A 24,208-nucleotide genomic window follows, 5' to 3' on the forward strand; every position below is an offset into this window, starting at 1 on the left:
GCGACGGCGTCTTCCATTGGAGTGTGACGTCAAGTTTGTCCGGTGACCCCGTTTGTGGATCGTTGCGCGTTGTCACGAAAACTTTCACTCGATATTTTATTTTGCGCAAAGCATAACTCGAGACTTGGGATGATTTATTTTTCTTGCCATTGTGGCCGTCAAATTATTACTGTATATTTTATGTTCAATAAACAAACAAACAAACAAGGTTTTGGTTGACCTGTTTGCGTATCATAGCATTAGGACATTTCTTCGGGAATATTTGTGCGAATTCAAATTTGTGGCTGCAAGCGTAGAATTGTGCGCGTTTTCAAGCGAACGTGCACGTCTGCCTTCTCGAGACGATGCTGCCTCATGTTGTTGTTGTTTTCGAGCAAACGGCCCGATAATAAAAACGGCGTTGAATTAAAAGAGCTCGATGTCAAGCAAAACAAAGACATAAATGAGCAAAGGCCTTCTTTTAAACCCAGCTTGAATATGAGGCACCGCCTTTTAAAATATAAGACAAATTTGAATAAAGTGCCTGACAAAAGGAAATTGAACTGTGTTTTTCGGGGGGGGGGGCAGGAGACGTTTTTTTTTTTCAAACGTCAACCTGCCGCTTCATTTTCACATGAAGGGGAGAGCTTGTTCCGCCTCACTGGCTCCTTGCATCAAATGAGCTCAATGATGATGAGCGCTGACAGAAGCACGAAAAGCGCAAAGTTGAAGCGCCTCTTTGCCGAATCATTTCCTCGACAAATTCAAAAACAGCCTTCAGAATGAAAAGAGCTGTTGCATGCCGGCCGCGTGGTGGAAAGTTCAACGTGGAGTCGCTCCCGATTGGCTGCCGCGGCGTGCGTGTGGCCGTGTGTGTTGAGCGCAAGTGTGGGTGGGGGGGGATAAAGGCGCGCATCCCGGCCGAGCGCAACGGAAAAGTGAACTCTCGCCCGCATCATGCCCGGCAAGGACGGCGACGCGGAGATGAAGCAGAGGCCCGGGGGGCACCGCCGCCGCGGCTTCGGCATCCGGGAGCTCCTCGGCCTCAACAAGGAGCCTCCGGCGTCGTCGCCGCCTCATCGGCCGCCGCCGCCGCCGCTGCTGTCGTCCGCCGCCGCCGCCCTGGAGGCGCTGCCCCACCGGGGCCACGTCCTGGCCGCCCGCTCGGCCCTCGGAGGCGGCGGCCTGCTGGGCCCCGAGGGCGCGCACTCCTTCTACCGCCAGCCCGCCTTCCTGGAGCTTCTGTCCGAGGCGCACAATGTGCACCTGCAGCCGCTGCGCGGGGCCAACGCGCGCATGCACGACCTGCACAACTCGGCCAGCTCGGGTGAGTCGGCTGCTGCTGCTGCTGCAAGGACGAAAAAAAAAGAAGAAAGAAATCGACGCCGCTTTTGAATGTTTCATTTAGACGCTTTTAATTGTTCAAACCTTCCAGGGTCGATGCAATGACAACTACGTTAGTAGCAACACGTTGTCTTCTTCTTCTTTTTTTTTTTTAATGGGAGGGGCGGGGTGGGGGTGGATTTAAACCGAGGGCCAGAAATATATCCTCGAGCTGATGTTGACCAGTCTTGGAAGCTGATTGAGCTTCCTTTACCTTCTGCAATTTGTATTGGATTTGAAATGAGTCCCGTAAACAGTTTTGGGCTCGACATTATTGCAAAGGCAAGGCTGAAACATTGCCTCGATTTTGGTGCTCGCTTTCCACTTGTGATTTCGTACTCGGAGGGAACATTCCGTTTCTTTCTATTCTTGCTGGCAGATTCCGATGACGCAAGTCTTCCCTCCAGTGATAAGTTCTCCAAATCTTCCTTGAGCCAGAGCAAGAAAAGAAAGAAAAGACGACACAGGTAAAAAAAGCAACACAACAAATGTCTCTCTCTCCCTCCCCGTCTCTTTCGACGTATCGAGGCATCAATGGTCACAGCTAGGTTTGGGCCTCCTCATCCCTTTCGTACTGCCCTCCTGCTGAAAACTCGTCAACGGAAGCTGTTGCCGGCGCTCGTGTTATTTTCAGTGGCTCGCGATGATCCCTAAAATCTGTCACGTTTGTTTTTGCGGATTTGTGTTTTTCTTTTAAGGTGTTTCAAATGACGGTTGGGAAGCGTTCCCGAAAGATCACTTCCGGTTCGGGGGTCACGTGTCCCCCCGCACAGCGCGGAGGAATCGGCGGGAAAGTTGACCTTTTTTTTGTTTTTTTCCCCCAATTGACCTCGGAGCGCCCGGCATTTCTTTCTTCATTTCGTGTTTGTGTCGAGCAGATTTTCGTCATTGGTGCTTGTTCATGTTTGGAGTGTCTTTTTTTTTTTTTAAAGCTTTCACGTGTTCCACAACGGCAGCCAAATCAATCGATTGCGGACATCGGTACGAGGCGTTGTCCGAGTCGACAACCGAGGCCGCTTGTTCAAATGTGTCGAGGTCTCGGCAATATGAGCGCACTTTCCTGAAGGTCCGATGTCGAGCTGCCGGGTTTCTGGTTCAAGCCGCCTGCTAATATGTTGTTTTTTTTGGGGGGTTTGTTGCAATGTTTCATTTTTGTCTTCCGATTTGGCGCAGAACCATTTTCACGTCTTATCAGCTGGAGGAGCTGGAGAAAGCCTTCAATGAGGCCCACTACCCGGACGCGTACGCCAGAGAATTGCTGTCCGCGAAGACGGAGCTGCCAGAGGACAGGATACAGGTGGGGGGGCCGGGCGTCCACCATCCCTCCCCCCGTCCGGGTGCATTTTTGGGGGTTTTGTGACGCTTGTCCTCTGTCCGATAAACGGCGGGTGGTAAATGCCATAGATGGACTAACGAAGAACGGATGGATTTCATTGAATGGAAATCGCATTTCAAGGCACAGCTGCCAAAACATTGCTCATGAGTTGATTTTTGCGAGCTCTCTCCTGACAAAAACAAAGCAGAAATGAAGGAATTAGCAGCTGATCACCGCCTTCGTTCCTTTGGCCACTTTAGCAGTTGTTTTTTTTAATTTGGATGTTTTGTCACCATCCGGCAGGCCTGGAAATGAACTCGTTTTTCAATCAGCATCTGTGCCCTTGGGGTCACCTCTCCGGCACACACGCGCGGGCGCTGCCGTCGACGGCACGATTGCTCACGCGAGGCTCATCTTTTTATGAGATGGGGTTCTCATCAGATGGAGCTCAATGGCTTTGATCCTTTTTAATCCCGTCTGCAGCCGCGCACATGCGCCGCATCCCGCCAATCTCATTCCACCTCGTGGGCGTTGAGGCTCATCCATATTCACAAGCTCGCCGAGGCTACGATGAGGGCCGGACGGTTGAAAAAAATCAATCCGAAGGGCCCCCAAAAAAGAACGCTAGCACGCAAGGAGAAATTGTTCGTTGTCATGAACGGCGGCGGCGTCTGATCTTTTGCCAGGTGTGGTTCCAGAACCGGCGGGCCAAGTGGCGGAAGCGCGAGAAGCGCTGGGGCCGCAGCAGCGTGATGGCCGAATACGGCCTGTACGGCGCCATGGTGCGGCACCGCATCCCGCTCCCCGAGTCCATTCTCGAGTCGGCCCAAGAGGGCGCCGCCGACTCGGACGCGCCCTGGCTACTGGGTGAGCGTCGAGAGGCCGTTCGTTTTCGGCAAGTGACAAAACGCCGCGGACAAAAGGAGGCCTTCTGTCCTTCAGGGATGCGCAAGAAGTCCGCGGAGACGCCGGACGCGGTGCAAAGGGGGGTCGCCGCGACGTCGGCGGCCGGGCCCGAGGAAAAGGAACGCAGGGACGGCGGCGAGGACGAACCGCGGGTTGACGGTATCGCCGTTCTGCGAGCCGAGGCGCAGGAGCGCGGCGCCGAGATGCTCCGCGCGCGCCGGCGCGAGGACGGAGCCCGACGCGGCTCGGCCGAGGACCGGACGGACCGCGCGGAAGGTTTCGGGGGAACGTGACAAACGCGCCCGGCGGCTCACCGGAAAAGTAGCCGCGTCTCCTCCGCGGGCTTCAAACTCGCAGGACGGACTCCGGTCGGCGCGGATGAAGGAGCGGCGGCGGCCGCACCTTTTCTTCTTCGGAGCCTCAACGTAGTCCCGATGGGCCGCCGTCGCTTTCCGGTGCCGTCGGCAAAGGTCTCCCGCTTGGACTCCGCTCAAGTCTATTCTTTTGAAATGTCGGGGAAAAATAACGGGGATGGGCGGCTGCTATTGGCAAGCGCGCCGATACTTACGGCAAAGAAACATCTGAGGAGAAAGTCTTCCTTTCCCAAAGGTTAGCCGGCGCCGCGCCGAGGCCGTTTGACACGTTGGTGATGGCGCTCGGCCATCCGTCTTTGCCCTCGTGGAAATTGGACGTCCGTGCGGCTGCTATCAGTCGGTACTGGAGAGCCAGTGCTCACTCGTACCTGCGAGTGATCTCCGACAGCCCTGGTAAATCTGCTTTTTGCAAAATTGCGCTGAATGCGCTCTGCGAGTACATTGCTTCTCGGCAAAAGAAAACGTCTTCTGCATCAACTCAAACTCGACGCTGTACCAAATTGGTTGTGGAATTTACAGGCAATAAGTGGCAAAAATGTTGCCTGCTAAATCCTGGAAAAATCACTGTCGGGATTACTGGGAATGATTGCGCAATTTTGACTGTATGTAAATTAACAGTTGCTGTTTTTTTTTGGGGGGGGGTGTGTGGAAAACAGCAATTCACTGTCATCTCGTTGACAACTATTTCTTGTAAAAATAAATTCCAGGTAGATCCTTTTCTTGCGCTTGGAGCCTTCTTTTTGGAACAGATCTGCCCGAAGAGGCGGCGCTCGCCCCATCGCAGTGGTCCAATTGGACCAAACGTCGAGCTATCAAACCAAAGTTCTCATGGGCCCAACCGTGCGGGGCTCGACTTTGCGACGGGTACTCGCCGAGCGACCCGGAACCGATAACTTGAAACTACTACTTATCTTATCTTATTCTCTTTGGCTTTGACCTTTGCGTGCCGCCGCCGGGGTCCATCCCGACAAAACATAGAAAATGACAACTTTGCGAAAATGCTGCTCGCAGATGATCGCAAAATCAATCGGGTCAGACGATACGAGCCAATTCTTTTGAGCTTCCAAACGAGCAGCAAAAGTGATTTCATGTCGCTAGGCCCAAATTGAAAAGGCGATGAAACAGTCCCGCACATGATGGGGGGGGGGGGGGGGGGCCATGAAGCCCGGAGTCCTTGGGACGGGACCCTACGGTCATAACTCGAAAGCTGTCCAAATCACGGCTCGCGGTCTCGTCCGGCGGTCGGCGCGGTCAACTTGACAGGCGAGCGTCTGCCTACCTTTGGCTGAAATCCAGGCCGGGCGCAGTCGGCTCCGTACGGCCGATTGAAGTCGTCGCGGCCCCGTCGAAAGGTTGCGCTCGGGGGGCACGGCCGCCCGGCCTTCCGTGTTCGGCGTCGAATCCTTCGGCGGGAGCGGTCTTTTCCCGCCTCTGCGCCAGTACGAAGCCTGTCGGAGAACCCGAGACGCGGCAGACGAAGAGGTGATTATTTTGTTCACGGACGTTAGCAAAGGAACAGACGGACGGCGGAAAAGCCAGCCAGCTTTTCCCATTTTGGGCGTTCGTCCAACACGGGTGACTTGAAACGTAAGCAAACTCTCTCGGGCCGACAGCATGAGCGCACCACCGCCATCCCCTTCTCCATCTTCGCCATACGGCAGCTGTTTACGGGAGAAATGCCGGGCGAAGGCGGCGCAGACGGCCCTTGCGCTCGGTGTCACGTCCGCAAAATTCGGGGAAAATGGCGATGGATGAAAAATAATATCAGTGGCCAATTGGCTGAATTCTGGGCCTTGCCCTGCGACGCCCCCACCCCACCCCCCAAAGGGTCAAATTTGGCCCTTATCCTAAATTAGGATAAAGGAATTGAATATTTGAAGGACCCCCCCCCCACACACACACACACACATACACACATATTTTGGTGTTCAGTGAACATATCGCAGTCATTGAATGTAAAATTCGTGATTTTGCAAAGAAGAAAAGGGTTGTTGGGTTCTCCGGGGTTAAGATGGCAACTTGCTTCGCGATTTTTTCTTTTCTTTGCGCGGGGAGGGCGTTTTGCGCTTCGGCTGCCGTCGCGGAGGGCGGACGGGGCGCGTCGTTCCGCCTCCGTCACGGGCCCTCCTCTCAGACGGAGCTCGTCATTCGCGGCGCGAAGGGAGGCTCGGGTGTCACATTCCTGCCGAGCCCGCGTTCCGTCGGCGAAAAATGTGGCTGTCCCGCCGAGGCGTCAACGCGGCCGCGGCGTCACTGGGCCGGAGGCGGCGGAGCCACGCGGCCTGGGCCTTCATGCCCGAGGCCGCGGGCTTCCAGGGCGTGCGGGACCGCGCGGGGCTCCACGAGTTCTCCGTGGCCCACAAGGAGACCTTCTGGGCGGCCGTGGCGCGCCGCCGCCTCGACTGGATCAGCCCCTTCCGCGGGGTCCTCGACTGCGACCTGGAGCGGGGCGAGGTGAGCTGGTTCCGGGGAGGACGCCTCAACGTCTCCGGTGAGTGTCGGCTCCGCTTTGCGCCCCACTTGGAGACGCGCGCGCGCAAGCCTCCGCCGATTTCTGTCCTGGTGTGTTCCAAAACGAGCTCAATGAAGGAAAACTGCATGTGGGCTTTTTTTATTTTTTTTTTTTGGGGGGGGGGGTGAACAACCAGCGTTCGGCAAGCAGCCTGTTAAACTCCAGCGCTTTTTCCTGGAACTGGCCCATCGAGTTGTGTAAGCGCTGCCGCTTCGGATCAGCTCAGCGTTGCATGGCCAACTTCTGGCGCCTGTACAACACAGTTTCCAGCCCAGGACAATTTTGACGCCATTCCTTTTTCTTTCAACGCAACTGTCTTTTAACTACTGCAGTGAATTGCCTGGATCGCCATGCGCGCAGCAGCCCAGAGAAGGTGGCCCTCATCTGGGAAAAGGACGAACCCGGATCCCAAGTCAAGGTGACCTACAGGTCGGTCGGCTTGTTTTTCCGCCCGGGCGGCGCCGGTCGAGCAGGTCGGCCCCCGTTCCGCGGTTCGCGCTTCCAATCGGGGCTCGGGTGTGCGGAGTTGGCGTTTCGGGTGCGACGAAGGGTTTTCTGGTTCTCGACAGGCAGCTCCTGGAGACGACCTGCCGCGCGGGCAACCTGCTGAGGCGGCGCGGCGTCAAGAAGGGCGACTGCGTCACCATCTACATGCCGCCGTGCCCGCTCGCCGTGGCATCCATGCTGGCCTGCGCCCGCATCGGCGCCGCGCACAACGTGGTGTTCGCGGGTTTCAGCGCCGAGGCCCTCGCCGAGCGAATCCGAGACGGTGAGGCGGCAATCGTGGCCCGGAGCTGCTCGGCCCGCATAGTTTTACGCTAGACTCACCATCACGCGTGAGGTGGAGGAGGTCCTCGTCCAGAGAACGGGTTAAGTCGGCCGTGGCCGCTCGGGGCTCCGATACCGCTCCCCTTGACGCCCGGTCGGACGCGCTCCCTTTTGGACTTGCCGCCGGCGAGCGTTGGAGGTCACGTCGCTAGATGACAGCACACCGAGTGGTTATACATTCAGGAGACATAAAAAGTCATCAGAAAAGAGCTCGACATCAAGGTCACGCCTGCGCGCCGGCCATAGAACGCGTCCTTTAGTTTCAGCGTTTCAACCCATGTTCATGTATTATTATGATTTGTTCTTTACACACGGAACAGAAGCGGACAATATTGCCGTTTTAACGGCCCCCGGGGACTTAATAGCCGACTACTCCCTCACCTTGATAATAGGCGCAGATAAGATCTTTTTTTATTGCGGCCGCTGCCGAAGGAATTTGAGTGTTCTCAATGTAAAAGGACGTACACTTTGCACTGAAGTGGGAGTACGGATAAAGGTCAAAGCAAACGACTCTGTTAAAAGTTCAAAGTGCCCCCCCCCCCCAACCAACCAACCGGTTGACTTCAAGTACAGACGCTGAAATCAGCCGACAAGCCAAAGCGCTCATGTCAAGTGTTCCCCAATAGCCGTTTGAAGCGCACCACCGAATCGCCGAGCAGGAAGCAAGTTTGACGACGTCGCGGCACATGATTGTCCGGCGTCCGCCTTTTGCGCTGCCGACTGTTGGTGAGGGCGGCCTTCTCGCGGCTCTCCTCGCGGCGTCCTTTGGAGCACGCGGGCCAATGTGTCGGAAACAAGAGGGATGAGGGCGCGGCCGCCAGCGAGCGCGCCTCTGCCGGGTCCAGAGGTCGATCCGGGTCGCCGCGCTATAAATACCCGCGGCCGAGCTTTGTGGACTCCGCCAGCCTTAATCAGCTCATCTGAATAGCGACAGCGGCGTCCTTCCGCACGATGCATCTCGTCAGCGCTGGCCGCCCGATGAAGAGCGAGTCCGCGGGTCTCATGACGCGCATCTTGCTCGCATTCAGCGGGCTTTTGAAAGTTAGTCCTGCAAGTATTTGAATGGATCGGGGGCGGCACAGCGCGGCCCGCCTGCTAGCGAGTCTGGGATGTTAAAAGCGTTTTATTTGGAAAGGCTTCCATCGCCAAAAGGGAATAACATCGAGTCGAGTGCCCACCCGAGTCATGAAACGCGTAACATTTCACGACAAATGAAAATGGCCCAAATACTTACACGAGGGGATGGGCGGGGGATGGAATCCAATTGTTGAACGCGCCGTTTCTGACAGTCAACTTCAACACGGGTCACCGCTTAACAACCACGAGGAAAGTTCCGTACACGACGTACCGATTGCACAGCCGGCGAGAGAAAATGGGAAGACGAGTCGCAGCGAGCGAAGCGCCGCTGGCATTTTGGACCCAAGGCAATTCCTCCCGTCGCCTCGGTGTGTTGCCCTCTTAGCCCAGTCCAGTACGGTGATCACCGTCAACGAGAGCGTGAGGGGCGGCAAGGTGACCCGCCTGAAGGACACGGTGGACGAGGCGGTGCGCGGCTGTCCGACGGTGCGGCAGGTGTTTGTGGCCATGAGGACGGACGCGCCGGTGGTCGCGACACCCAAGGACGTCGCCATGGAAGAGGTGAGAGGACCTTGCCCCCCCCCCCCTCCCCCAACCCGGGACTCGAGCCGACCGAGCGGAATCTTGCAGGAGATGATGTCGGAGGACGTCGTCTGCGAGCCGGCCGCCATGGACAGCGAGGACGTCCTGTTCCTGCTCTACACCTCGGGCAGTACCGGGAAGCCCAAAGGCCTGGTCCACACGCAGGCCGGGTACCTGCTGTATGCCGCGCTCACGCACAAGGTAAGTGGTTAGTCCGCTCACCAGGCACAGCGCCAAATCTTCTCCGGATTTTCTGTCGGAACACTCGCGTGATTTGGATCGGCTTGATGTCGAGTGGACCGAGTGTCGAGCCGTGTGGAACACCTCCTCACACCGGTGGTTGTCCGGTGCGCTCGTGGCCCTTTTAAGGTCGGCATCCGCCGACCCCTGCTGTAGACAGATTAGCCGTCCTTGCGGGAAGCGGCCCCTCGTCTCCCGTCAGTGGGACATTTATGCAGAGTATGATGTCAAAGTCGGTGGAGCTGGTAGGGATACCGTGCCGACGCACTCAACCTCGTACTCTGTGTTGTGTTGCGCGCGGCTCCCGCTACAGTACGTCTTCGACTACCGCGACGGAGACGTGTTTGGCTGCGTGGCCGACATCGGTTGGATCACGGGACACAGTTACGTGGTGTACGGACCCCTGGCCAACGGGGGCACCAGCGTCCTTTTTGAGAGCACGCCCATTTATCCCGACCCAGGTACGGAGGCCGATGGCCAACTTTCCAGCTGCTTTGTTCTTCGACAAATGTTGGCCACGAGTCAAAGACAAAACAAAAACGGCGTCGAGATCACCGACCCGTTTCCAGGCGGCCCCCGACAAGAGCCCCAAATGAGCGCGGGCGGGACCTCCGCGCGCTTACAAAGGCTCCAAAACTCCGCTGCTCTTGTTACTTGTCTCGGCAGGGAGGTACTGGGAGATGGTGGAGCGGCTGAAAATCAACCAGTTCTACGGCGCCCCCACGGCCATCCGCCTGCTGCTCAAGTACGGCGACCAGTGGGTGCGCAAGTACGACCGCTCCAGTCTCAGGACGCTCGGATCCGGTACGACCCCAAACAGTGCCGCGGTACCGCACTCGACTCGTCGCCTCCACTCGAGTGGACGCCCCGCGTTCTTCCGTCAGCAAACCGACGTCTCGCCTCAAATCGATGCGTCTGTCGAGTGCAAGATTCAAGGCAGAGTGCCGCAGTTCTCCTTCATTTCTTGCCGGTGTCGCGCGCCCCACCTCAAATCAACGACTGCCGAATAACATCATCGATGGCCTCGCCTTGACTGTGTTGAGCTGCCCACGTCGTTGAAATCGACCGCAATTCTCAATGTCGCTTCTCCGTTGAACGAAGCCGATCGGAGTCTCCTCGAGAGTGAGAGTGCAGTCGTTTTACAAAAGCCGATTCGATCGGGGGGAAATGACGCAAAACGATCGAACTTGTGCCGCATTTCGAACTACCTTTTCGCCAACATGAACGCGACGACGCTTTCGGATTCGAACTTTCCGCGAAGAGCGCAACGCCAGTCAGCACGTAGCACAAGTCACAAGGTTTTTTGTGGCGAGTGCCAAACAACACAGAAGGAGAATCCAAGCAAGCGTGTTTGGGTGAGCTAAAGAGAGGCTCCGTACCTGGCTTGGCCGAAGTCGTTTTGTTGCCCGCCCCGCCCTCCGAATATGGCTCGGTGTTCTTGGCGACGTCGCGGTCTAGCGCACATCCGGTCCTGGTTGCTAGCTCGGTGAAACCGCCTGGTTGTTTTTCCGGCGGATTCGCCCAGAGCACCTGTTCGTCAACGACGCGCGCGCGTAGCCCGAAACGCCTTTCAAAGTAAGACTTCCGCTCTTTCGCTCCACGCACTTTGGAGAATGGTGAAAGGAGGCCAAGAAGACCCGGCCCGCCGCCCAACACGCAGCCTCGCTTTTATTTTCTTAAGTCCCAGCAACTCCGATTTGGCCCGTCAAATGAATGGCGCCTGAATGAAATGCTTGAGCAAATTGTGAAGAAGTGCGCCAATGTCCTCTGCGCAGTGGGCGAGCCCATCAACAAGGAGGCGTGGGAGTGGTACCGCGACGTGGTGGGAGAGGGACGCTGTCCCGTGGTGGACACCTGGTGGCAAACAGGTAACTGGCAGGGGAGGTGGCCGCGCGAACCTTCCGACCGATGACCTCTTCCCGATCTATGAGCTGCACGGGCCGGCCCATTTGGACATTCCTACCCGAGGTTGACGACGGATCAGTTTGAGCCGTCCGGCTCTTTACCGCGATCGGGCCTTCCTTCTTCGACTCGGCGCTCGCGCCACAGAGGGCCTCATCTTTTTTCAGTCGAATGGATTTCTTGATCCGTTCCTTGAAGAAAGATTCCCTTCGGTCCCTTCTACTCGGACAAACGGGTCCGGTTGGCGTGACGTCAAGAGCGCCGCGATGGAGCCCAACGTGGATTAGGATGGGGAGTTTGGACGGATGATTTTGCAGCAGCAGGTGGGAACGCGACGCCGGTTGCGGCTTTTATAAGCCGCTCGTCTGTCGTGTCCTACTTTGCGCCGGGTCTCTCCCCCCCCCCACCCCCCGCCCTTGCGGATAATGTTTGCCCGAACGCGGCCCAAATTGCTAACAGTTGGTTTTGTTTTTGTGGTCTTCCCAGAGACGGGCGGCATCTGCATTGCCCCGAGGCCGTCGGAGCCGCACGCAGAGATCGTCCCCGGGATGGCCATGAGACCCTTCTTCGGCATTCAGCCGGCGCTCATGGATGGCGAGGTGCGTGCGCGCGTCTGGCGGCGGGGGCGGGGCCGCTATCAAAAGTGACACAGCCGCTGACTGTTTTTTAATCCTCATCTGACCTTGCATCCAGGCCGTTCCCAGCCATCTTATCGTAGGCGCGCGTGCGCGTGCCTGCCAAACGGCCTTGCGCAAATATGCGACGGCACAGGCCCTCAAAATTCAGCTTGGCCAAAATTGCGGATTTCGGAGGCCTTTGAATTTGAAATGCGCCAAGATCAACGTGGCAATTCGGAGGCGAGTCGCATTCGTCCCGGGGGAACGGGCGGCGTCCTGACCGCAGAGCGGCTCTTTTCCAACCTTCTTTCAAATCCAAAGCGCGGACGGGGGGGGGGGGGGGGGGGGGGTGAGCGAGGTCGCTTTTCTTTCCAAGGCCAGCGGGGCGCGATGGAAACGCGCGGCGTCCGGCGGCGCCCGCCTCAGGTTCAATTTTGTTGGGGGAGGCCGGCCCCGACCGCAGAGAAGTGGAGAAGGGACGCGTTTTCAGAATTGGACCTCGATTCGGCGTGAAAGGTGCCGCTTCGTCCGGTCGCAGGGCCGCGCGGTGACGTCCGACGACGGCTCCGGAGCGCTGTGCCTCGCTCAGCCTTGGCCCGGCATGGCCCGCAGCATCCACAACGACCACCGGCGATTCGTCGACACCTACTTCAAGGCCTACCCGGGTACGGTCACCGCGCCGGCGGCGGACGCGGCGCGGCGCTCGCAATTGACGGCGGCGCTCGGACGCGTGCCCGCAGGTTACTTCTTCACCGGGGACGGCGCCCGGCGCTCCGAGGAGGGCTACTACCAGATCACGGGGCGCCTCGATGACGTCATCAACGTCAGCGGCCACAGGATCGGCACGGCCGAGATCGAAGATGCCGTGGTGAGAAAGACATCCCGCGTCCGTTTCGTGGGGACCGGCTCGGTCAGGTTTTTTTTTTTTTTTTTCCTTTCCAAAATTTGGGATTCAATTGAGGCCGGGGGACCGTCTTCCAAATCGGCTTCAGGCTAAGCTTTTAGTGAGGGCGGGCTCTTGGGTCGGTTTTGCGTTTGAGGATCGGATTCCGAAGCTTTGAAATCGGGGCCCGGCCGCCTCCCCGAAGCGAGGCGGTCGGTCGCTCGGGTGGCTCACGCCGACGCTCCGTGTGCCAGAACCGGTGCTCGGCGGTGGCGGAGTCGGCGGTCGTGGGCTGCGCGCATCACGTCAAGGGCCAAGGTGAGCCGCCGCGCGGCGCGGCGCAACGCAGCGGATGGCGCCGCGGGTCTCTCAAGAGCGCCGCGCTCTCGGCAGGCGTGTACGCCTTTGTGGTCCTCAAGCGGGACGCCCGAGAAGACGGCCTGGCCTCGCAGATCGACGACAGCGTCTCCAACAGGATCGCCAAGTACGCCTGCCCTGACCACGTCCAGGTGGGTTGCAAAAGCGCCCCGGCCGGATTTGGGACTCCGCGCCGAACGAGAGAGAAAGGCGCCTTTGCTTTGCGGCTTCTTCCGGCAGTTCGTCCGGCGCCTCCCCAAGACGCGCTCGGGCAAGATCATGCGCCGGGTTCTGCGCAAGGTGGCGGAGGGGGACCTGGGCGGCCTGGGCGACCTCAGCACGCTGGACGACCCCGCCGCCGTGCAGGAGGTCATCCGAGGCCGCCGCGACCTCGCCGCCTAAGACGGAAAATTGCGGGTGAGGAAAGGAGTTCTGGTTTTCAGGTGCTTTTAATGACGCTTACGCAAAGAAACATTTCCGGTGATCATTTGTTTGGGGGGAGGCGGGCTTCGTCGACGACGGGAGGCCGAACTTCGAGGAGAGAGGGGGCGGGGGAACCAAAGACGAAGCACTTTTGCCGCGCCGCCGACGTCACGCCCGCAGAACTCGGCGGGCGGCCAACGGGACGTCACCTTCTCGGGAGATCGGAGAGATGCGGGACGGCAAGCGCGAGCGCCGGGCTCACGAGACGTCCTGCGCGCCGCCGCCTCTTAGGCGGCTCAGCTCCCAACGCCCGCCGCCGCACAGCTTGAGCCGGACGTCGTGGTGCTGGTGACGAGCGAGGGCGAGACGCGGGCGTGAGCTTCTTCGCTCAGCTTTCTGCTCGCCGACACAAAGTCGCCCCGCTCTCCCGAAGCCCCTCTGGCACGGCGAGGCCTTTTCGCTCCAATTGGCTCCACTTACTTTGAAACCCAATCGATGGGATTGAATAAATCAATTTGTCGCCTCCTCTCTTTCCGACTTTGTTTTTCCTTTTCTCAAGAAAGAGCCGTTGCGTAGCTTTGCCGCTCAATTTCAATGTATTGTAATGGGGGGGGGGGGGGGGCACGCAAAGCTGACCTTCTCCAAGCTGCTGCGGTGTCCCACACTGACCAGCGTCATGCCCAGCTGCTTGCAGGTGCGGTACAGCTGAGCCTCCGCCTCCTCCGTCAAGGCGCTGGTGGCCTCGTCCAACACTGCCGTCGAGACCACGCGTTCGCTCACAAGATTTTTGCCCCCCCCCCCCCCGGCGGACGCCGACATACCTGCGTATTTGGGCTGCAGGTAGAAGAGGCGAGCGAAGCACAGTCGCTGCATCTCACCCGGGGACAGAACGTCGTACCTGCCCGGCGGTTTCGTCCAGGACCAAGTGAAGAGCGGCGACGTTAGCCACGGCGAGAAAGGGGCTCTTCAAAAGCGGTAAAACAAACAAACAAAGACTAGCCTGACCAGTTCCAGTCCACCACTCGGTCCAGGCCGCCGCTGCGCTTCACCAGACTGGACTGGAATGAAAAGAGCAAAAAAGGATTCATTGTGTGCAAAGTTGCCGGCGGGAAAGGCGCGGCGACGACACAAAAACCCGAGAGCGCGTTCACGTTGCAATCGTCCATCTTTCCGCGATTTCGTTCCGATCTCGCCAAAAGCGACTTTTCGCCGTCAAAGAGCAGATTCCTTTTTATTTCCAATCAGGCGACGGGCTGAGCGGGACTTTGGAGGTTTAGGGCGCGCGTTGCAAAACTCACCACCCCCGCCAGCTCCAGGAACTTCAGGATTCTGTCGTCGTCGACCGACCCTGAGAAGGCGGCGAGAAAAAAAAAAAAAAAAAAACTGTTGAAAATCACAGCCGGCTAAGGCGCCGAGCGACGCGTGTAGCGGTTACCTGATTGCGGGTAAATGTCCTTGAGTGGGAAGATGACCTGTCAGGAGAGCACACGTGTCACGCCGCCGTTGGCGCGGGTGCATTTCAAAGGCCGGACCGAGGCGCGCAAACCTGTTGGCGCAGCGTGCCGTCCGTCAGGTAGGCTTTTTGGGGCAGGAAGAGGGTCCCCCTGGGCCCGAAGCATGTGCTCATCTGGACGAAACCTGACGAGGAAAGAAAGTTCTTCCATTGAGAAACGCCGCCGCCGCCGCCGTCGCGCAACGTCATCTCTCACCGCTCTCGGCCTCCCACAGTCTGTTGAGGACCCTCAGGAGCGACGTCTTGCCCGTGCCGGTGTTGCCCACCACCAGCAGGTGCGTCCCCTCGCCGACGATCAGGCTCAGGTCCTCCACCAGCCGCTGGTCCGAGGAGGGGGACTTGAAGGACAGGTGGTCCAGCGTGAAGGCCGTGTCCACGGGGCCCCCGTGCACGCCAAAGTCACTGCGCGGGCAAACCAACGGAAACTCCGGCGCCCGTCTTTTCCGGAGCGCTTTCAAACAACCGGCGCCGTGCAGCCGGCAAAAGCGATTGCCAAAGCAGCAAATCAACCAAGAACCGCGGCGGTCCAAAGCGCCAAATCGAGTCTCGCGCGCAAAGCCTCACACTGACCTGATCCTGCTCCTCCAGCCCATCTCCCAAAAAAAAAAACAACAACTTTTTGTTTTCGGCGTGGCCAAAGCCCACGCGGCTCCACTCGCCTGTCAAAGTCGTAGCTTTCCCCCGAAGCGGGGTCGTAGTCGCACTGGCGGCGTATGATGTCCTCCATCACCTCCCTCAGCTCTCCGATCCTGGCCAAAGCCGCGCGCAAAGTCAGGCCAGGGAGTTTTGGGTGCGCAGGGGGGGGGGGGGGGCTACCTGTGGGTGTAGCCGGCCACGTCGGACAGCGCGGCCGACAAGTCGATGAGCTGCGTGAAGCCGTTGATCAGGTAGATGCACACGAAGGCGTTCTGCGGGGAAACCAGCTCAGCTCAGGACAAAGTCTTGCAGAAGAAATGACCCCCCCGGCCGTCAGGGGCCAAGGGGCGGTGCTGCCACCTAGAGGCCGCTTTTGCATGCGCTCAACTCAAGAAGCTTCAACACCACCCTCATTTCTTGCAAGCATTTCCATGTACTGTCTGCTTTTTTTCTTCTTCATCAAGACCCCCCCCCCCGGCTCCAAATATGAAAAAAAAATCAACCAGCCCTTCAAATGAATGCAGGTTTTTTATCGTCCAAATGTTGTGATCGATTTTATGTTTCATTCGCAACCCAACGTTGGAACTTTGTTCTTCTTCTTATTCAATTCTGTGATGTTTTTCAATACTTCTTCCCAGCAAATGAAACGTTGGGGTGCGGGGAGTTCATTAAGTCATTGGGAACACCCCCCCCCCCAAAAAATACTGTACCCTGCTGATGAGCGCGCTGAGCTCGCCGGGCGTCAGGCCGTCGTAAAGTCCGCCGAAAATCGGAATGGCGATGACCACGTAGCTGAGGAAGCCACCCAAGTAGTCAAAGGTGTTGACCCCAACTAGGAACGGAGACAAACGGGAGCTTTTCACTGCCCCCCCTCCCCGCTGCGCGCGTACGCCTGCGTTCTTACCGGAGAGCCACAGCTCTTTGTTGATCAGCCTTTGCTGCGTTTGCAGCAGAGCCCGCAGGCGTCCGTCGGTCCTGGCGCGCTCCACCTTGCCGGCCCTGCAAAGGCAGCGCGTCACACACGCGGACTCGCGCCGCGCCGGGGGTCGCGCGCGTGCGGAAGCTCGCCTGTAGAAAGCCGCCGACTCGGCGTTGACTCGGATCTGCATGTGCTTGAATCTGCGCTCGGGAAGGAGAAGGAGGCCATCATCCCATCAGACGTCGGCGCGACATTTGCAACCGCGCGCGGCGATCTACGGCACGTTGCGCTCTGGATCGCGTTGCCGACACGCCGTCATCGTTGACATGCGTGTGGATTTCAGTGGAGCAAATAGTCAGCCGGTAGAGGCATCCATTTGCTCATTTTTCAGTCGGATTTGCGACGATTCGGAGGACTTCAACGTATCGATGATTTAAAACGGCCCCCCTTTTCCTGTCTGTGGAGGAAACTTGAAGCGGCCGCCTCTCGCGTCATTTGCGAAAAGGCCACGATGGAACGGACGCATCCCGGCCGACGACAACAACAAGACCAAGAAAAGGCGCAGCCGGCGTTGGCGCGGGGGGCGGGGGGGGCAAGACTTACGTCCTCCGATGGGGGAAACACGGACGGCAAGGTACCTGAAGTCGCCCTCCAGTTTCTCCTGCTCAAACAAGGTGGACACAATGGGCCCCATGAGGACTTTATTGGCCAGCGTGCCCACCGCAAAGTAGGCGAAGATGCTGACGGGGCCCATCCAGCCGGTGCTGAAAGCGCAACCAGACGGATCGGCGGGTCAGAAAACGGCCTCGAAACTGGAGCGTCGCTCCGACGGAACGCAACCCCAGTGGGACCGGCGCGTTTGAGGGGGAGCGGTCGGATCGTGCCAAAGGGCCACCCGCGACCAAAACGGGCCATCGAGCAAATTTGACAGAACCGAATTCAGCGTCAACGCGCGTCACGTTTGGTCTGTCACTGTCCAGATTTGTTTTCTCGACTTCAGCGTGCCCAATCGGCTCCTCCAAAAGCGTCGTTTGCGGCGGTCGGCCAAAGGGAAATGTCAAAACCCGAGCCATTGCATCACCTTCCCGCACTGGAGGAAACACCCCCAACAAAGAAAAAAGAGCGGCGTCGCAACAACGGCGGGACGGCGGACGACAATACCTGAAGAAGCAGTGGGCCGTGTAATAGGCCAAGGTGAAGGGCGACGCCACCAGCCGACCGGCCATGGCGCTCATCTGCTTGCAGAGCCTCTCGGCGTCCTGGCTGATGCGCTGGTCCCTTGGAGGGAAAAGGCGGCGTCAGCCGGCCGGCCGGAGAGCGACGAGAGGACGCCGGGCGCTCACGGGTTGTCCACGTCCTCGCGGAGCACGTTGAGCGCGTAGTAGACTCGCCCCTGAAAGTAGGCCGCGTGCAGGCTCTCCGTGAGCGTCTTGCGCCACTTCACGTACATCAGGTTGCCGATGTACTGCTCCAGGCTTTTTAGCTGTCGGGACGGGAGGGAAAACCGGCCCAGCACTTCAAAGACTCGAAAGGGCGGCCGCGAGGTCGGACTCTGGCATTTAAATTCTAAAATAACCATTTAAGGAGGAAGTACGTTGACGTGAGGAGTTTCATTTCAACACAAGTGGTACTTTTCTGCCATCTTGTGGCCTCTGTTGGCGATTGCACACAGTTTTTAGTTCTTTTCGGGGGGGGGGGGGGCGCACGGATGCCTCGCAAGGACTTACGGTGGAGTTGAGGACGATGAGCAGCACGGCAGTGAGCAGCAGGCTCTTGAAGCTCTCGCCGTCCTTGTCGGCCAGCACGTTGTAGAAGCGACTGGGAAGGATGCCCACTTGGTAAATGATCAGCTGCTCTGGTTGGCGGAGGAGAGGAACGCCAAAGGCGCACGCGCGTCAGCGAGCATCTCCTTCAATCTTAAAGAGCTCATCAAAGTCAGGTGGGGGCTAAAGGTCAGATCCCGCCTGTTGCGCAACGGAGAAAGGCCGTCCCCACTCACCGCTTGAGAAACAGAAAAAGTGCTCAAGCAGATCGTGAGAATGACTTTGCTGCGCCTGAATTGGATTTCTTTTTCGAACAGCGTTCCTTTGTATTCCGTCAAATGGTGACACGAATCCCTTTCCCTTCCCCCAATTGACTATTGGTTTTGAGTCCGCTCAACTATCATTGTAGGTGACGGGGGGGGGGGGGGGGGTGTCCCCCGAACCGATTCAGTCACAACCTGATCGTTCACGTGCTTTGCAAGCTGTCCTGCCGCCGCCCCCCCCACCCCACCCCACCGTGAGCCGGGTTTTCAAAATACCTGCTAAAGTCACTGCGAGTAGCGTGGCAAACATGAGGACGCTCTGGCTGCTCCATGACGGGAACAGAACCTTCTGGATGCCGCAGAACCTCTGCACGAACCTCCAGTCCAACTTTGGTCTAGTGCACATCGAAAGCGAAAGCAGTCAGCCGCCACTTGTGGCAAAGCAGTCCAAGTGCTGCCGCGAAAGGACATCTTGCCTCGGCGCGGTTCCTCCGCCTTCTGACTTCTGGAAGCGAGGCATCTTTTGCGCCGGACAAAGGTGGAAACGATCGCTCGCGACGAACCAAAGGCGCGAGCTTCACCGAGCTTCCGTCGACGCGACAAACCAACAAATGTGGCGGGGAAATGACCGCCTGACGTCAACACGTGTCCGAATTCAAAAGGAACAAAAACACAACGCTTGAAGCGAAGGGCGTTTTAAACGAGCTGCCATTCCCTCCGACTGAATACGGAAGCTCCGACTCCACACGCCGACCGCTTTGGTTAGGCGTCAAAATAAAGGTTTCGACTTCCGCCTTAAACCGGATGTTTGCAGCTTCCGAAATAAAAGTTCCAGAGTGCTTCGAGGGGGGGGTGGGGGGGTCCTCGTTTGTCGATGGCCGACGACTCGGGGCCTTCGCACCATCGCGGCGCTACGTCCTAGTCGACTTAGCGTTTTGGTTGGATTGGTTTTATATTGATGGCCAAAGTGTCCGCGGGGCCCGATACAAATTACGATTGGGCGATTGGGGCGGTGGGTCTTCTACTTCTTGATGGAAGTGAGAAATGAAATTTGTGTACTGTTCTTCCGACTCATAAAAGCATCGCAGCGCAGGCTGTGAATTGCTCTTGAGCGCCATCTAGCCGCCGCAGGCCCGCAGAAGGTGCGAGGTTCCCAGATGCCTCGCGTCGGCGCTGCCGAGATGCACTTTTCATCGAAATATTGAATTGTGTCGCTTGGGCTTGCACCCCAAGAAGGGGCTTGTGTGGCGAGCAGCGCGGGCTGCGCCCCGCCTCCACGACTAAAGCAAGCCAGACAAAAGCCGCAAAGGTCAAGATTTTAATAGACTTGAGTGCAATGTTCAACTCTTTTCAACTTATTCGAGATAGGACATGACATTCATGACACTTGGAATACTGAAACGCGATTCATCGTTTGGTTTATTCTTCAGAGCAAAGTGATGGCGATAAAAGTACAATAAGCACAATCGGAGAGAAGGATCAAATGAAACAAAGTGGACGTTGGATGTCGCGGGAGGGGCGGGGGATCTTTTGGACACTTTCAACAATTCGCAGAAAAATACTTTGGAACCACCCAGTGGCGCGTTTGCGGAGTCTCCTTTCTCCTTGTCAAGTGCTTGCCAGCCTCCGGTTTGCCATCTTCGATTGTTGTTGAAGCCGTTTTCAGCGCTTTCAGAGTAGACGGTGCATTCTTCTCTTGTCGTTTTTTTTTCTTTTCTCCAGATTATTGCCAGTCTTGTCGTTGACAGCAGCGTCACCTTGACAGAAATTCAAGACCCTGTATCGTGAATTTCCAGATTGCTTTCTACATTCTGTATTTTCCACGTGGCTTCAAAACAAGTGCAAAAGACGGACAACTTTGGAGGACTCGATTGGCTTTTCGCCATTTCACTTTTCCTGCCGCGTTTGGAGCGAAAAAACGAGGCCCTCATTTTACGTTTCAACCTGGTCATTTGCTGTGGCAGATAAGGGGAGGGGGGGGTCTTTCCAGACAGGTTGCGGGCGGAGCCTAAAGTAGGATGTGTCACTTTCAAGACAATAAAAAAAAAAAAAAAGTGTTTACTCGCAGTAATAGTTATCAGCCCAAGAGTTTGGACACACATACGTCGACCTCCGCCCGTGACCTGAAGCGCGACGGTTTACCGCATTTGGTTTAGCCGAACGCGCGAGTCGACCACGTCACGTTGCGACACCCCCCTTTTCTCTTCTGGCATAAGAGCAGTACGTTTGCGTAGCATTCACCCTCTACGGCGCGCGCGGGCCCGTTGGGTTTACGCCAGGTTCAGCAGCCTGAAGAGGAGCGGGACCACGCACACGCACGTGAAGCCCACCACGCCGTAGACGATGTAGCGGTACGGCAGCTCCACGGCCACGCGCCGCCTGGCCCGCCGCACGTCGGCGGCGGGGAGCCCGGCCAGCCGGCACAGCGGGGGGATGACGGCCGCCTTCATGAGCATCCGGGTGAGCAGGAGGACGGCCACCCCGAGGGCGAAGCGCAGCAGGGCGCGGGCCGCCGGCCCGGCGCCCAGCGGCGGCGCGGCCAGCGGCAGCGAGGACGCCGGCGGGTCGGCCATCAGCCCCAGCCGGTAGTTGGCGTGGGTGGCCAGAGCGGCGCCGGCCCCCGTTCCCAGCGCCTGGGCCGTGTCGCCGCGGGAGGTGCTCCACGAGTCCAGCGAGAAGGCCGCCAGTCCCAGGCTCACGTGCGACACGATGATGACCAGCGGCGCGTAGGCGTGCCTCATGTAGAAGTCGTCGATCTCGTCCAGCGTTTGCTGGAAGAAGGCCAGGACGAGGAGGCTGTACAGGAAGCCGCTGATCACTTCCTGCCGCGCACAAAATCCTTTTACCATCCAAAACACGGGCCGATCGTCGCCGCCGCTATTTGCCCGATAAGAGATCGCTAGGATAGCGGACGTCAAGTTCACGTGATGACAAAGGTTGAACAGTTCACTTCTTTTGAGATTCAAACAAACAAGATTTGCGGTCCAAAACTTGAGGGGGCTACTTGCTCGAGTTTTCAGTTGACCTTTGAGGACATGCGGAAATGAACCCTTCGCCGAGTGGCAAAGGCGCAAGCGTTTCGCAAAGGTTTTTAATCCTCTTTGAATTTCCCGCCAACATTTTCACTCCAATCTCGCTGCCGGCCTCCATCGTCGGCATCGACCCCGCCACCCCGGCCCGCATGGGTCCGTCCCTCCGGCGCGGTGTCGTTCACCGACGAGGAGCGGCTCGATGCGGTGCTCTGGAGGAAGGAGAGCCTCGACTCTAGCCAGCTGCCTCGGATCAAAGAAGCTTGCAGACGTGCGGCGGGCACAATCGGGGGCGGGAAGGCATCGCGGCGTCAATGAGGGCAGCCGCTTAGATTGGCCCGGAACGAAGCCGGCCGCGTTCGCTCCCCCGACGGCGCAACCGCCCCTCTCGACCCATCGAGGAAAATACCAAAAGAAAGAAAAGCGCCCGCGCGCACAGTTGCACATTGAAAATTAGGGCCGGCAGTCTTGACACTCACCAGAACCGAATGCATGCCCATGTAGACTCTGCTCACGCACACCAGCACGCTCCAGCACAGCGCCACGCACAACCCCAACAGGAACGGGTACTGCGGGACAAACACAACAGAAAAAGGACAGGAAGCCTTTGCGTGACTCGCCGGGCCGTCCTTTGAAGCCACTTCTTGTTGCGAGCGCATACAAGGTTTTTCGGCTTTGTACGTCCTCATCAGAATGTGCCGGGCTCGTTTTAGAAACAGGAGGCGGCATCGCGTCTCGACCGCGACAAAGGCTTGTCGCGAGGCCGGCCGGGTAAAGCCGGGAGATTCTGCACCGCTCCCCCTCAACGGGTGGCAAAGCCCTCCCGTAATTCTTCTCTCTCGTCTTGGTCTTGCTCAGCCAAAATGTCACGGGGCCACAGATTTTGATGACCAACGCATTTTTTGTTCCTCTCCGTTTTTGCCTTCTTCAATGCTCGCCTTCACTTGCTGTATTCGCATAAAAAAACGGGAACCGCCGCAGCCAAATTCCCGGCACCTCCAGAACCAAAGAAGTCCGACCTCTTTTAACTTGGCATCAGTACTGCACATGGTCATGTGCTGTGACGAGCTCTTGCAGTGGCCTTTGTGAGAGTTCAATAGGCCGTGTCAGATTAACCGACAGACTGATTGCCTGGCCCACATTCACCGGTGCTCTTATCAGAAACCGATACTGTACTCATTGGACACTTGACTAGGGACCCACGCGTCAGTGTTTTGGATGGACGGAGACAAGCCTTTGTTGTGATGATTGCCGTTGCCGTTCTACGCCCGCCTCCGTACGGCGTCGCTTTCAAACAGTTTACGGTCCGGAACAACAAAGCCGATAAAGCGACGTCGAGGTGACTCGCTCGCGCCCGGCCGGGTTGGCAGCCGGAAGGTTTTGGTTTTTTCCTTACCTGCCAGCGTCCAAACGTGAGCATGAAGAGGCAGAAGGGGATGGCGGTGCCCGTCATGGCGTGCGTGGACGGCATGCTGTACTCGGAGTTGTAGAAGACCTCCACCTTGACCACGGGGGGCGAGGCCGGCCGCGACCAGCGCACCATGTCCTTGGTGGACTGGCCCACCATCAAGTTCCAGGCCCAGACCACGATGAGCCGGCGGCCGACCAGCGCGTCCACGTTCCAAAAGAGGAACGGGAAGAAGACGATGAAGAACATCTCGTTGCCCAGCTCCGTGCCGAAGGTGAACAGATAGAAGAGGAACTTGTTGTGGATCAGGAACTCCTGGCCCACGTCGCCGGTCAGCGAGTTTCTGCGGAGGGGCTTGGCCCGGGCGGAGGTGTCGTCGTCGTCCTCCGCCTCGCCGGGCTTCCCGTTGGCGTGCGCGGCCGCCCCGTTGCCGGCGACGTCGTCCGCGGGGCTCCGCTTCCGGAGGTCGGGGCGCTGGTCGTCACCGCCGCCGTCTTGCGGCTCGCTCGCCTTCTCCGGAAACGTGCCCCGGACCCCGCAGAGGCGTTGGAACCTCGCCACCAGGCGGGGGTCCTGGAGATAATTGCACGTCTCGACAAATGCCTTGACGACGCCCGTCGCCATGATGTCAGCTCGCGTTTGGGGGCTTTTACTCGCGCCAGCTCACGCTCGGCCTTGCCCAGAGGAAGAAGGGGGGGAAAACCACTCGGCGGCGGATTAACGCCTTTCCGCCGGGGCCCGCATGCGCAAACGCCGACCGACGTGGGAGATTTGGCGGAGCGGCGATCAAAGTCCGTTCGCGAGGAGTCGCGCGTAATGCGTCATCAAGGAGCGAAGCCCGGTTCACGGACGAAGTCGGAAATCGGGCGGTTCCGTTTCGTTTCGTTTCCCTTCCAGGCGGTGCCACCAATAAAGGCTTCTTCGGCGTTGGGTCCTCGTTTTCTTCTTCCTCGATTGTGACCCACGGTCCGTCGTGCGCTCTCCGGCACCCTCTGCCGAATCGACCAAGTATTACAACATGTTCCTTGCCAGCCAAATTTGCCAGCAGAAACGGGGGGCGCTGGAAGAAAGAAAGAAAGAAAGAAAGACTGCCTGGTCGAAAGAAGGGAGGAATGGTTGGGGGCGGAGTGGACAGAAGGAAGGAGGAAGGCTTTCGCTCTCTGTGAAACCAGCGATCACAATAATAATCGATCCTGATTGATACCGCGCTTTCGCAACAGCTGCAGCTGTAACAAAGCGCTTCACAAAACAGTTAACGTCAAGTAAAATAAGAAACGTAAAACACGAACAGTCGCGCAA

General features: G+C 58.0%; 5 protein-coding genes across 10 annotated transcripts; 2 read left to right on the plus strand and 3 right to left on the minus strand.

The window, feature by feature from the left end:
* Nucleotides 1-742: 742 nt before the first annotated feature.
* LOC147187284 (visual system homeobox 2-like) lies at nt 743-3,903 on the plus strand. Of its 2 annotated transcripts, XM_086100600.1 has the most exons (5): nt 744-1,306; nt 1,742-1,829; nt 2,536-2,659; nt 3,364-3,544; nt 3,620-3,903. In XM_086100600.1, the coding sequence occupies exons 1-5, from the start codon at nt 937-939 to the stop codon at nt 3,874-3,876; spliced, it is 1,020 nt and encodes a 339-aa protein (XP_085956726.1). In that variant the 5' UTR covers nt 744-936; the 3' UTR covers nt 3,877-3,903. The 2 variants fall into 2 exon arrangements, with proteins under 2 accessions (XP_085956725.1, XP_085956726.1); XM_086100599.1 differs by having other exon boundaries at nt 743-1,306; nt 3,364-3,903.
* LOC147187285 (uncharacterized) lies at nt 1,378-8,760 on the minus strand. 2 transcript variants are annotated; one of them, XM_086100601.1, is made up of 6 exons: nt 8,532-8,760; nt 8,174-8,345; nt 7,298-7,445; nt 5,237-5,405; nt 3,898-4,084; nt 1,378-1,790 (listed from the first exon to the last, which is right to left on the minus strand). In XM_086100601.1, the coding sequence occupies exons 2-6, from the start codon at nt 8,252-8,254 to the stop codon at nt 1,437-1,439; spliced, it is 939 nt and encodes a 312-aa protein (XP_085956727.1). In that variant the 5' UTR covers nt 8,255-8,345; nt 8,532-8,760; the 3' UTR covers nt 1,378-1,436. The 2 variants fall into 2 exon arrangements, 1 of the variants encoding a protein (XP_085956727.1); XR_015097685.1 differs by having other exon boundaries at nt 1,378-1,786; nt 3,898-5,405; nt 7,939-8,760.
* acss1 (acyl-CoA synthetase short chain family member 1) lies at nt 6,054-13,906 on the plus strand. Of its 3 annotated transcripts, XM_086100591.1 has the most exons (15): nt 6,057-6,448; nt 6,802-6,898; nt 7,039-7,238; nt 8,760-8,935; nt 9,005-9,157; nt 9,510-9,657; nt 9,863-10,000; nt 10,972-11,064; nt 11,585-11,697; nt 12,254-12,380; nt 12,456-12,583; nt 12,853-12,916; nt 12,992-13,107; nt 13,196-13,372; nt 13,458-13,906. In XM_086100591.1, the coding sequence occupies exons 1-14, from the start codon at nt 6,169-6,171 to the stop codon at nt 13,355-13,357; spliced, it is 1,995 nt and encodes a 664-aa protein (XP_085956717.1). In that variant the 5' UTR covers nt 6,057-6,168; the 3' UTR covers nt 13,358-13,372; nt 13,458-13,906. The 3 variants fall into 3 exon arrangements, with proteins under 3 accessions (XP_085956716.1, XP_085956717.1, XP_085956718.1); XM_086100590.1 differs by having other exon boundaries at nt 6,054-6,448; nt 12,853-13,107; XM_086100592.1 differs by having other exon boundaries at nt 6,299-6,448; nt 6,802-6,887; nt 12,853-13,107.
* Nucleotides 13,386-19,256, minus strand: abcd4 (ATP-binding cassette, sub-family D (ALD), member 4). 2 transcript variants are annotated; one of them, XM_086100595.1, is made up of 19 exons: nt 18,949-19,255; nt 18,749-18,867; nt 18,174-18,301; nt 17,790-17,929; nt 17,608-17,724; nt 17,085-17,210; nt 16,596-16,646; nt 16,432-16,526; nt 16,238-16,359; nt 15,708-15,799; nt 15,551-15,640; nt 15,088-15,293; nt 14,925-15,016; nt 14,814-14,850; nt 14,677-14,726; nt 14,384-14,436; nt 14,200-14,276; nt 14,015-14,130; nt 13,386-13,723 (listed from the first exon to the last, which is right to left on the minus strand). In XM_086100595.1, exons 1-19 carry the CDS (start codon nt 18,990-18,992, stop codon nt 13,637-13,639), a joined length of 1,842 nt encoding a protein of 613 aa, XP_085956721.1. In that variant the 5' UTR covers nt 18,993-19,255; the 3' UTR covers nt 13,386-13,636. The 2 variants fall into 2 exon arrangements, with proteins under 2 accessions (XP_085956721.1, XP_085956720.1); XM_086100594.1 differs by having other exon boundaries at nt 16,238-16,526; nt 18,949-19,256.
* A 520-nt stretch (nt 19,257-19,776) lies between these two features.
* Nucleotides 19,777-23,870, minus strand: LOC147187288 (sphingosine-1-phosphate phosphatase 1-like). Its single transcript, XM_086100886.1, has 3 exons — nt 22,898-23,870; nt 21,981-22,070; nt 19,777-21,294 (listed from the first exon to the last, which is right to left on the minus strand). The coding sequence occupies exons 1-3, from the start codon at nt 23,531-23,533 to the stop codon at nt 20,743-20,745; spliced, it is 1,278 nt and encodes a 425-aa protein (XP_085957012.1). The 5' UTR covers nt 23,534-23,870; the 3' UTR covers nt 19,777-20,742.
* Between the last annotated feature and the right edge of the window lie 338 nt (nt 23,871-24,208).

The sequence above is a fragment of the Hippocampus guttulatus genome, chromosome 20 (assembly GCF_054856545.1).
Source record: "Hippocampus guttulatus isolate MCC_2025c chromosome 20, RoL_Hgut_1.0, whole genome shotgun sequence".
Classification (NCBI taxonomy): Eukaryota; Metazoa; Chordata; class Actinopteri; order Syngnathiformes; family Syngnathidae; genus Hippocampus; species Hippocampus guttulatus.

What these genes read in the sequence shown, in the direction of transcription:
- LOC147187284 (XM_086100599.1), top strand. Translation starts at nt 937, where the DNA reads ATGCCCGGCAAGGACGGCGACGCGGAGATGAAGCAGAGGCCCGGGGGG. An exon ending in GCACAACTCGGCCAGCTCGG is followed by an intron (nt 1,307 to 1,741) that starts GTGAGTCGGCTG and finishes TCTTGCTGGCAG; the next exon opens with ATTCCGATGACGCAAGTCTT. An exon ending in AGAAAGAAAAGACGACACAG is followed by an intron (nt 1,830 to 2,535) that starts GTAAAAAAAGCA and finishes GATTTGGCGCAG; the next exon opens with AACCATTTTCACGTCTTATC.
- acss1 (XM_086100590.1), top strand. Translation starts at nt 6,169, where the DNA reads ATGTGGCTGTCCCGCCGAGGCGTCAACGCGGCCGCGGCGTCACTGGGC. An exon ending in CAAGTCAAGGTGACCTACAG is followed by an intron (nt 6,899 to 7,038) that starts GTCGGTCGGCTT and finishes GGTTCTCGACAG; the next exon opens with GCAGCTCCTGGAGACGACCT. An exon ending in GCCCATTTATCCCGACCCAG is followed by an intron (nt 9,658 to 9,862) that starts GTACGGAGGCCG and finishes TTGTCTCGGCAG; the next exon opens with GGAGGTACTGGGAGATGGTG.
- LOC147187285 (XM_086100601.1), bottom strand. Translation starts at nt 8,254, where the DNA reads ATGCATCGTGCGGAAGGACGCCGCTGTCGCTATTCAGATGAGCTGATT. An exon ending in GGCCTGGATTTCAGCCAAAG is followed by an intron (nt 4,085 to 5,236) that starts GTAGGCAGACGC and finishes ACATTTCAAAAG; the next exon opens with AATAGACTTGAGCGGAGTCC. An exon ending in GAGACGCGGCTACTTTTCCG is followed by an intron (nt 1,791 to 3,897) that starts GTGAGCCGCCGG and finishes CTCTGGCTCAAG; the next exon opens with GAAGATTTGGAGAACTTATC.
- abcd4 (XM_086100594.1), bottom strand. Translation starts at nt 18,992, where the DNA reads ATGCCTCGCTTCCAGAAGTCAGAAGGCGGAGGAACCGCGCCGAG. An exon ending in GAAAGCTACGACTTTGACAG is followed by an intron (nt 15,294 to 15,550) that starts GCGAGTGGAGCC and finishes TTGCCCGCGCAG; the next exon opens with TGACTTTGGCGTGCACGGGG. An exon ending in CCTGCAGCCCAAATACGCAG is followed by an intron (nt 14,131 to 14,199) that starts GTATGTCGGCGT and finishes TCTCGACGGCAG; the next exon opens with TGTTGGACGAGGCCACCAGC.
- LOC147187288 (XM_086100886.1), bottom strand. Translation starts at nt 23,533, where the DNA reads ATGGCGACGGGCGTCGTCAAGGCATTTGTCGAGACGTGCAATTATCTC. An exon ending in TCACGTTTGGACGCTGGCAG is followed by an intron (nt 22,071 to 22,897) that starts GTAAGGAAAAAA and finishes TTTGTCCCGCAG; the next exon opens with TACCCGTTCCTGTTGGGGTT. An exon ending in TGGGCATGCATTCGGTTCTG is followed by an intron (nt 21,295 to 21,980) that starts GTGAGTGTCAAG and finishes TGTGCGCGGCAG; the next exon opens with GAAGTGATCAGCGGCTTCCT.